Genomic DNA, 10,675 nt, shown 5'->3' on the forward strand with positions numbered 1-10,675 from the left:
TATTCATCAATTTCAACAAATTGGCTTAAAACTTAACTACAACGCATATCCTCAACATTATAAGACATATTTCTTTTCAAGTCTAAACTTCTGAATTACAAATTACAATCACTAGAAGAAGGCACACCAATCAGATACACAGTTCCAAGCATCATGGGAACTTTTCACATGACTAAATATTGGCTGAGTTACAAATATAAGCTGTAGGACCATAAATCTCACCTCTAACTTCCTCCTAAGTAACTCCGCTTCCTCAATCTTCTCCTGTATTTTACTTTCACAGTTTGATATAGCCTTTTCATATGCAGCATTTTCCTCCTGCAATGTCACCTCTCTCAACTGGGCTTGTCCACAAGTACAAACAAGAACTATATCAACAAAGGAAACATAAAAAGGCACTGATCACCTACAACCATGAAACTCAACCAGGACCAAAAACAAGGAAAAATCCCTGAACTTTAACACAATTTGCAATAGCCACAGCTACACCACAATTTGTCTCGTAGAGAGAGAGAGAGAGAGAGAGAGAGAGAGAGAGAGAGAGAGAGAGAGAGAGAGAGAGAGAGAGAGAGAGAGAGAGAGAGAAACAATGGGAAAATCTAACTCCTGCTTTAAAATCAAAGACCCAGATAGAGAAACCTCCTAATTCGAATTAAAAGCAACACGCCCAGATAAGAAAGATCCAAACTTTGAACAAGATATGCAACAATTCAGAGTTGTACACAAGAATCACAATCAAATTCAAAAACCCAGCTACTAAATTTAGAGCAGAACCTGTTCTCGGGTGGAGGAATGGGTGTTCAATTGGAGGGCAAGGGCGGCGTTGGAAGCGAGGGAGTGAGCGTGGAGGTGAGGAAGGCGACGTTGGAAGCGAGGGAGTGAGCCCGGAAGAAGGAAGAAGAAAGAGATAAAAACGAAGGAAAAAAAAATAACAGAAAAAAAAAATTATTAAAAAAAAAAAAGAACTGAGAGCATAATAGACATTTTGGTGTCAAAAATTGACGTCGTGTATTGATAGTGGGTCGAGTTTCAGATTTCGTGTACCGAAATGTTTGGTTTGGAACTTTATGTTTAAGAATTATTAGTGGCATTTACTTAGTGTACTGTTTGCGAAATTTTCCCTTATTAAACTTGCGAAATTTTCCCTTATTAAAAAAAAAAATTACTTGGATTGAGATCGAATAGAAACCACAGAATATATAAAAAGAGACAAAATGAGGTCTTTTATTGATGAGAAATTAAGGTCAAAAATGGAGGCCGAGAAGTATCTCTGTTCTCACAGAATGAGGTCTTTTATTGGTGAAAAATGAGGTCAAAAGTGGAGGCAGAGAAGTATCTCTCCCAATAGCAGTGAATATATATATGCCACATGACGCCTCATGTCACATTATTAATTGCCTCACCAATATTAATTGTATTCCACAGACCTGTGTCTTTCTTTAAGACTTTTTTTCACCCGTGGTGGGTGAGGCTTATAAAATGTAGACCCTTCGCTATTCCTCGATCCGTACCAATTCCATTATAACACAAACTCCAAATCAAATCTCCTTCTATCTTTTTTATTTTTATTTTGCATTTTTAGTTACAGTATCCCTCTATCTTTGTCTCTTTGGAAAAACACCTATTAAGCTAAGATGTCTGATGATCAGAGATCCTCACTTTCCGGCAACGGCCAAACTGTGTGTGTTACTGGGGCCGGAGGCTTCATCGCTTCTTGGATTGTTGGTGCGGCGCTGTAGCTGTGTTGATGTCCTCTCCAATTGGTCGTGGTCTTGTGCTCTTTAAAGGAAGGGTTGGATGATTGGATCACGGTGCTATATGTGAAGGGATAAGGTTCTTGGTGACGTGTCACTATGTGGTCGGAGAGAATGAATAAATGAAGACCAGAAAGCTAGCTTTGTGGCACGGCTACAGTGAAGAAAAGGAAAGGTAGCACGTGCATGTTTAATTAACTAAGCAAAGTTAGTTAATTAATAAATGCTGCAACCATTCTTTAATTGATTAGGTTAATTAAGCAATTAATCGCTTAATTAATTAACCTATTTAATTAAGAGGCATTTTACAATTCTTCCATTTCTTCTCACTCGTCTCCATGCATTTACGCACGGATTATTGGAAGCAATTGGATCCCACTCTTTCGATGACATTGACTACGGTTGACCAATCTTTACTATTTCGTCCTTTTGTCGGAAACTCCAAATTGCTCCATTTTTGCATCTATTTCATTCGATTTCCGTGACTCCGTTTATTTCTACAACATAAATAAAAATTGATTAATTACATAATAATTGACTTGAGAATTAGCTTAATTATAGTATTTAGAGTGCAATTACGCGCATAAAAAAGCGTGTAATCAATTGTCAAGCTTCTTCTGGAGAGAGGCTATAATGTGAGAGGACCTTGAGAAACTCAGGTAATTAAAGACTTTAAATTAGGGGGGCCAAATGGGCCGGTCTGGCATGACATATTTTAAACGGGCTCATTTATACTTCGTGTCATGCTTGGGCTGACTTATTTATTATTGTGCTCAGTTTCGTGTCGGTCAATTTATTCAAACATTAAGTGTAGAACCCATAATCCGAGCATATCTGTGTCAAGTCGTGCCTGTATGAGGCCAATAAACGAGCTGTGCTTGTGCCAGGCAGAAAAATGAGCCGTGTCCATGCCTGGTCAATAAACGAGCCATGCTTAGGCTGTCTCGAAATTAAGCACAATTTTAAATTTTAATTTGAGTATTTTTTTTAGTGAATTGTAATTGAAGTTTATTTATCTAACTACTAAGAAAAATAAAATAAATAAATCTCTAAAACACTTTTCCTAATGACTTTTTACATTCCACTGTAAAAAATATAGAATAAACTAAGAAGTTTATTGCTTTTAATTTTTATAGAATGAAATTTTTGTATAATATTTTTTTCTTCATTCTATAGTTGTATTATTTTACCACTAGGTAATTATATGCATGTCATACATTAACACATTGAACTCTCATTTGTATGTCATTTTGATTTTTGCTCATAGATGACCCAAAGAATGTTCATTTGAGAGAGTTGGAAAGAGCCAAAGAGCGGCTGAGCTTGCGAAAAGCTGATGTTCTCGATTTAGAGAGCCTTAAAGATGCCATTGCCGGCTGCAATGGCGTTTTCCACACAGCATCCCCTGTAACTGATGATCCAGTGACTGTTCGGCCTTTGTTTTCCTTGCATTATAATCATATCTAGCTGCACGAGCATTTTGAAAATGATGTCAGAAACCAAAAAAGAAAAAGAAAAAAAAATCCATATTCACCATTAGTCTTCGTTGTATCTTATCATAAGTCGTAACTATACTTTTGGAAAACACACTATGAAAACAACCATGCTAAAAACATTACACAAATTTGTCTTTTAGTAATGTGTCTATCTTAATAGATTTACCAATGGGGTGAAATCCACACTCCCAATTTTACAATTCACACGCCATGTTTCACTTTTTGGTAACTTAAATTTTGTCTTTTATAAGAATTTTGACCAAATAAAGAAAGGTGGAGGGGGATTACAAATTAGAGAGTGTGGATTTCACCCCCCTAACGATTCATGTGATAAAATGTATTGAAGATATAACAGTGTGTACGATGGACCTAATATATATGTAATATAATGCAATACTATTTTCAAGATTTTCTATTATTCTCAACCAAAGAAATTTTTTTTTCTATTATTAATTTCTAAACTTTTTTCTTCTTGAGCATTTTCAACAGTTTGGCTTTCTGGTTTTGTCTTTGTAATTAGAAAATCTTAAAATAATAATATTTGTGCATACAGGAAGAAATGATTTCGCCCGCGGTGAAGGAACAAAGAATGTGATCGTTACCGCTTCTGAAACCAAGGTTAAACGCATGGTCTTCACATCTTCAATCGGTACCGTCTACATGAACCCCAACAGAGGTCCCGATGTAGTTGTCGATGAGTCCTGTTGGAGTGACTTGGAGTTTTGCAAGAACACCAAGGTAACATAACATAAATTTTATCTTGAAGGTAATTAAGAAGGATGATTTGTAAGCATTTTCACAAAAACTATCATGCATGTTTCGAGGTCGTAGAATTTTAAACTGTTAGATCTACTTTATGATTATGTTGAGTTATTAAAATTTTTGGATTAGATTTAGTTATTAAAAACTTTCCAACATACACTACATGCATGTCTAGAGAAATTTGCATGTATTGAATGAAAAAAATTTCATAAAAACCTAAACACTTAACTTGATTCCTGTTCAACTAAACTTTCAGAACTGGTACTACTATGGGAAAACTTTGGTGGAGCAAGCAGCGTGGGAAGAAGCCAAAGAGAGAGGGGTGGACTTGGTTGTTGTGAACCCAGTTTTGGTGGTTGGAGCAGTAGGGGTGGACTTGGTTGTTGTGAACCCAGTTTTTGTGGTTGGACCACTGCTGCAACCAACTATCAACGCTAGCACATCCTCAAGTACTTGACTGGCTCAGCCAAGACTCATGCCAATTTAATTCAGCCCCATGTGCATGTTAAAGATGTGGCATTAGCACACATACTAGTGTATGAAACTCCCTCTGCCTCCGGTCGTTATCTTTGCGGAGCGAGCGTCCTTCACCGTGGAGATGTGGTTGAAATCCTTGCCAAGTTCTTCCCTGAATACCCAATACCCACCAAGTAAGTAGTAATACTCATCATTATGACACAGCACTTTGTTCACCTAGTCAAACACATAGCCTTGATATTTTAAGGTAGACCTAAGGAAAATTTTTGTCAATTGTTGTGAAACACATAGCAGAACGTAAATTGATAGATTTTACAAAATGAATTTTCTTGGATAAACAATATAGAAAAGATCATATTGTGTTTTTTTTAATCGATCAAGTTGGTTTCATTATGTGACATTCGACCAGAAGGCTTAGGAAATGCCTAACGTTGCAGATGCAATTTTCAAGGAGTTTAGTTTATTATGCATATATGATCGAAGACTGTGCATGCATGCCCTTGTTTTTTTAAATGAATTTTTAACTAATCAGTGATTTTGGTATAACTTCCTTGTTTTTAAATATTTTAATATAATATATGTATTTTGAGACTATATATCTATAATCTTCATTCTCCGAAGTTGTGGTTCAACTTAGTTCGTACTGCAGCTGCTCAGGCTCTTAATTTGGATCTGCAAAATTTTGGCTGCCCTAGAGGCTTCTTCTTGTAATTTTTTCTTTAGTCCTAAAAGAAAATCTATATGCTAATGGATTCTAATAAATAAGTGTATCATATTCTACTTTTGCAGGTTGAAAGATGATGGGAAACCCAGAGCAAAACCATACAAGTTCTCAAACCAGAAGCTTCAAGACTTGGGTTTGGAGTTCACCCCAGTGAAACAGAGTCTATATGACACTGTCAAGAGCTTGCAGGACAAGGGGCACCTTAAAGTTCCTACAAAACAAGAAGAAGACTCCATTAAGATCCAACATTCTTAAGTAAAGCTTATTATGCGTGCAGCTAGCTAGGTGAACGTAATTGCAGGCTCTGCCCCAATCTTATGAATATTATGAAACTATGACTGTATTAGGTTGCTCGTGTATCATGAGGTTTGTTGATTACCATTTTCATTTTTTCCTCTCGTAATTTTTTGGATTAATTTGTTAATGAGCACTAATAATTTTTGGAATTTGTTAATGAGCACTAAGAACCATCGTCTATAATTGACCTGTGATTAATGACTAAAAAAAAGCAAAAGAACAAGGCCAAGAAAGAACCATCGTCTATACCTTATCTTCTTTCTATTCTCTTTAATTTTCTGCCACTCGGTCGGGACAATAATTGATACAACTTTTACTGTGTGAATCGTTGATACCAAAAAAAAAAAAAACTACTGAAAATGATTTTATACATATCAAACTATTGCATGTCAGTATATAAATTATCTGGACGTACGTATTAATTCACACTTATACTTGAGCTTTAGTTGTTTCTCACATCTGGTTTAAGAGGGGATTCACACTTATCTGGATGTAAGTTTCTGTTTAGGTTAACCCCTCCTCTTGTCTTACTGCAGGCTCAACTAGATTACCATGGACCATCTCGAACTTAATTTTGGTTCTTCCATATATATTTGCAGGAGGCAGCAATTAATATTAATTAGTCAGTGCTTTGAAGCATTCTAATTAAGAAGCTCCAAGATCTGACTCATTAATTGTTGAGTTGAGAGGAAATATCAGTTATACAGATGTCTGAACAAGCCGTTGTGGAGTTAGTTCTTTACTCAATCACCACTGTCTTTGAATATAGTAACCAAGGAGTAGACATTAACACCATGCTAAATATTAGTGGCTAGCTCCCTTAATTTTATTTGTTCTTTCTGATCGATGGGTGCAATTTCATTTTTTGTTGTGTCAGTATTTGGCATTCAGAGGCTGTCAAGAGGAAAGCTCAACGTGAAGGACACAGATCAAGAAAAATATGGCCTAAACTAAAGGATATTCTTCGGTCTTTCCTGCTAAGTTGGTGGAAAACTATATTTACAATCTCCTGCATGCTTTCTGTCTCCGTGGATCCGTTGTTCTTATACATTCCTGTCACCAATGAAGACATGAAATGTCTCAGATTGGACCATAATCTCAAGACAGTCACTCTTTTGTTACGATCGGCCGTCGATCTCCCATGTATAGTGAACATCATTTCCCAAATTCTTGCTGTGAGGCCACGGCAGCGCCGGAGGGTTAAATTAGTGGAGATGGCTAAGCGGATTTTATGGCCATACTTCCTAGTTGATATTTCAGCTGTTCTTCCCATTCCACATGTAAGAGCAGCTATATATTGGCCTTTTGTTTTCCTGTTCTTTTAATTCCAATCAGTAAAAAACTTAAACTGAAGGGCCTTTATAATGTTTGCATGCAGGTAGTAATCCTCATTTTACTTACAAGAACGAGAAAGGTTTCGAACCCGAATGCGAGGAAGTTGCTAAACTCTCTTATTCTATTCCAATATTTTCCACGAATTTTTCGCATGTACCAATCATGTAAGGTCAATAAGGAGGAGCCTGATGAGGAGGAGGCTGATAAGACTCGTTATGGCGACCATGGACATCGAATATGGTTCAAGGTGTACAAGTTTATCCTTGCGAGTCATGTATGTTTCCAACTGATCTTAATTTATTTAAACTTCTCCATAAGTTGCCTTCCTTCCTGTTTCGAACTTCATAGTATTGATGATTTTCTCTAGTGAGTCAAAAACTTGTTTTTAGAATAATGATCTTCTAGTCACTTTGTGACTTAAGAATTCATGGTCCCCTATCATGACTGCTAATTTACTCCTGAATCTAATATATATGAATTATGAAATTAAAACGTGCATTAAAATTTTGATTTGTTATTCCCCCTTAATGTGAGTTGTGTGATCTATTAATTTAGGTCATGAGTTCAATCTCAAAGGTATCATAAGATATGTGGAGTGACGATAAAAAATAATAATAATATTCTACACTATTGATATTAATTCTCGGGCCGGTGAATTCATTAAAACAATTTTCTTTTCGCATGTTGAATATATTTTCGTCTACTAAATTTGCTTGGCAGTCACTTAATACATTTTCTTCTGAGGAAATTCATTGCTCTTATCTTGCTCCCTTCAAAAAGAGGACGTTACACTTTTTCTTTTTCAACATTTCTCTAAAGCCACAGTTTTACCAAGTAAGTGAGTAACTAATCAATTTGTTGATCATTTAGGTGCTCGGAGCCTTTTGGTACTTCTTTTCTATTCAACGAGCTATGGATTGTTGGCAATATGCATGTCGAAAAGAAAAGAAATGTGGAGATAATACTTTTGACTGTGGTGGCAATCACTCATTTAAGAATGTCACATTTATAAATGATTTTTGCCCCATAAGTACACCAAATCCAACACTCTTCAATTTTGGTATATTTATGGAGGCACTTCAATCTAATATAGTGGGATCAACGGATTTTCCACAAAAGTTCTTGCATTGTTTTTGGTGGAGTCTGCAAAGTCTAAGGTTTGCATAACTATCATTCAATCTTATATATTGAGCAATGTTACAATCTTACAATGATATATAGTCTTGGTATATTAGTTTACGTACATTTACAGTAGACTGGACAATTGAAATTGGAAAACCAGATCGATGCTCTACCAATTGCATAAATGTATGGAGATATTGAAGTCCTCGAGGGAATGCCCACATTTGATGTTGGAAATTTTAGTTCATTGTTTTACCATATTAATTTGATTTCTACATAGTTCGACTCCAATTCATGTGGTAGAGTTTCTAATTTGGTGTCATCGATCCGTTTCTATTTTGCAGCTCATTTGGTCAAAATCTCGAGACCAGTACTTATGCTTGGGAAAATCTCTTTGCGGTTGGTATCTCTGTAATTGGAATGATACTATTCTTAATATATCTCAATGCAGTTTTGCAGGTTAGTGGCAGAGTCTTTATATGAAATTTGTTTTTCTTCTAATTAATCACTGCCAACTTGTTGAATGCTGAACTTATTGAACAAAGTTCAGGTACTAGCTTGTTCCTTTTTCTGTTTTTTTTTTTTCACTTACATTAATTATCATGATCTAAAGCGTTTGAAAATTTGTATTGTATATTCACATATATTATAATTAACACTTTTAGAATTTAATTACTCAAACGGCATATATGTGCTTTAGTGAGCACTTTATTAACCTTAATGAAGACATTTTCTTAGTTACCACATTATTCATCAAAAGTAGTAACAAATGTTGTTGAAATAGTAGTAGTTATAGAAAGTATAACATGGATGAGAAGTGTGCATATGACGATCGCAGCATGATTGTGCATAATTAATTTGATGAAATTACACACACATATCTATAGCATCGCAGCTAGAATTCATATATGCATGATAACAAATTAGTTACACGTACGTTCAAATGCATACATGCCATCAACATCAATCTTGAAGTAGCTAGTAGCTTCCATTTGCAAGTTTACTCATTTTTTGCTAACAATTAACCTGCTGCTATATGGTGTGGGATATATACAGTTCGTAACTACAACATCGGAAAGACACAAGAGGGAAATGATGAGTAAGGAGGTAGATTTGTGGCTATTTAGAAAAGGCCTGCCTAGCAATTTGAAGCAAGTGATTATGCATTTCATGATACAAAAACTTAAACAGAAGATAGATGTTGGGGTGGATGATATACTCTCTATTCTTCCTTCGACACATCGTAAATACATCGAGCGTTTTCTCCGTTTGGCTATCCTTAAAAAAGTAAGTAGTTTCTCATCCTTAACTTGTGAAAGTGTTTGAATTGTGTTTGGGAGTATATAAATATTGTACGAACAGACCGTATAATGTATGATATACACATGTTGATCTAGGTGCCAATGCTTCAAACTATGGATGTAAAAATGTTGAAAGAAATATGCGAGCACCTCCAGCCGGTGCACTATCCTGAGGACATTTGCATTATTGGACAGGGAGAGCGACTATATAAGATGATTTTCATCACAAATGGCACTGTACAGACATACAAGACTAATGGTGAAGGTGGAAGAATTGGTTCCAAGTTTCTTGAGAAAGGGGACTTTTATGGATCAAAAGAGCTTCTCAATTGGGCATCAAAGTTTAGCTCTTTCGACGACTTACCAATCTCGACCAGAATGGTTAAGCCCATCATGAAAGTCGAAGCCTTTGTACTGAGTGCGGAGGACTTGAAGAATGTAGTCCGTAAGTTCTGGTGGCATTTCACCAAGGACAAGGATCTAACTGAGTTCAGTGAGCCTGTGTTAGAGGAGCTAGCACTATCTACCATAAAACAAATCCGTCGCAAAGCGAAAAAGAAGCAGGCAATTAGGTCCCTCAATAATCAGCTGGCCATGGGTAGGCCAAGTATGAAGTTGCAACGGGTCGTCAGCAGGGCCATGTGGGATCAGCTACCGTCTCCGGTTCAATCTCCGGCTCATTCTGTATAAGGCAAGGCTAGCTAGCTCGTTGGGTTTAGTATATACTAGCTGGTCTCCGGTTCATTAATGTTTCTTAGTTTATGATAGAGAGAATATCACAAATGGTCACTTAACTTTCACATGTTCGACACTTTGGTCACTTACTTTTTAAATGTATCACTTTGATCACTCAATTTTAACTATGTTATTCACTTCAGTCACTTTGTTAATTTTTTTTTCATTAAAAAAAAATTATTTACGAGAATATCAAGGATATATTCAACCAACCAATTGTGAAAAATTAAGAAATCTGAATTGGAATGAATGAGATAAGTGATTAAAGTGAGCAAAATGCTCATTCGGTGACTAAAGTGATTGCCAGAGTAATAGTTGAGTGATCAAAGTGATATATTTGAAAATTAAGTGACCAAAGTGTCGAATGAGTCATGGTTGAGCGACCATTTGTGAAATTCTCCCTTTATGATCATTTGTGAAATTCTCCCTTTATGATAATGTTTTATACAACAATAATAACTCATTGTAACAAGGAAAAATTGTTCTTATGGTAAATAATATCCTCTGCAGAACATATTGTTTCTAGTTTAAGTAATTAAGTTCTAACTTTAATGCATGTACAGTACGTAGAATACTGTCATTGATTATTAAAAGTAGCTCGTGGTCATTACGCTAAAATAGTTTCTATTTTCTTCTTAATGTTAACTTAGGTTCCGATGATTCAAAAAATAT

General features: G+C 35.7%; 1 protein-coding gene, 1 long non-coding RNA gene and 1 pseudogene across 4 annotated transcripts; all 3 read left to right on the top strand.

Moving 5' to 3' along the window:
* The first annotated feature begins 1,413 nt into the window (after window positions 1-1,413).
* LOC133715905 (uncharacterized) lies at window positions 1,414-3,183 on the top strand. Its single transcript, XR_009849265.1, has 2 exons — window positions 1,414-2,413; window positions 3,022-3,183. It is a non-coding gene; the product is annotated as an uncharacterized LOC133715905 (long non-coding RNA).
* Window positions 3,184-3,809: 626 nt separating this feature from the next.
* On the top strand, window positions 3,810-5,594 carry LOC133715904 (cinnamoyl-CoA reductase 1-like; annotated as a pseudogene).
* Window positions 5,441-10,145, top strand: LOC133715903 (cyclic nucleotide-gated ion channel 1-like). Of its 3 annotated transcripts, none has more exons than XM_062142593.1 (8): window positions 5,441-5,579; window positions 6,110-6,240; window positions 6,388-6,790; window positions 6,889-7,119; window positions 7,716-8,002; window positions 8,312-8,426; window positions 9,024-9,254; window positions 9,365-10,145. In XM_062142593.1, the coding sequence occupies exons 2-8, from the start codon at window positions 6,218-6,220 to the stop codon at window positions 9,956-9,958; spliced, it is 1,884 nt and encodes a 627-aa protein (XP_061998577.1). In that variant the 5' UTR covers window positions 5,441-5,579; window positions 6,110-6,217; the 3' UTR covers window positions 9,959-10,145. The 3 variants fall into 3 exon arrangements, with proteins under 3 accessions (XP_061998577.1, XP_061998576.1, XP_061998578.1); XM_062142592.1 differs by lacking the exon at window positions 5,441-5,579 and adding an exon at window positions 5,729-6,002; XM_062142594.1 differs by lacking the exon at window positions 5,441-5,579 and having other exon boundaries at window positions 5,729-6,240; window positions 6,889-7,092.
* The last annotated feature ends 530 nt before the right edge of the window (window positions 10,146-10,675 follow it).

Source organism: Rosa rugosa, chromosome 6, assembly GCF_958449725.1.
Source record: "Rosa rugosa chromosome 6, drRosRugo1.1, whole genome shotgun sequence".
Classification (NCBI taxonomy): Eukaryota; Viridiplantae; Streptophyta; class Magnoliopsida; order Rosales; family Rosaceae; genus Rosa; species Rosa rugosa.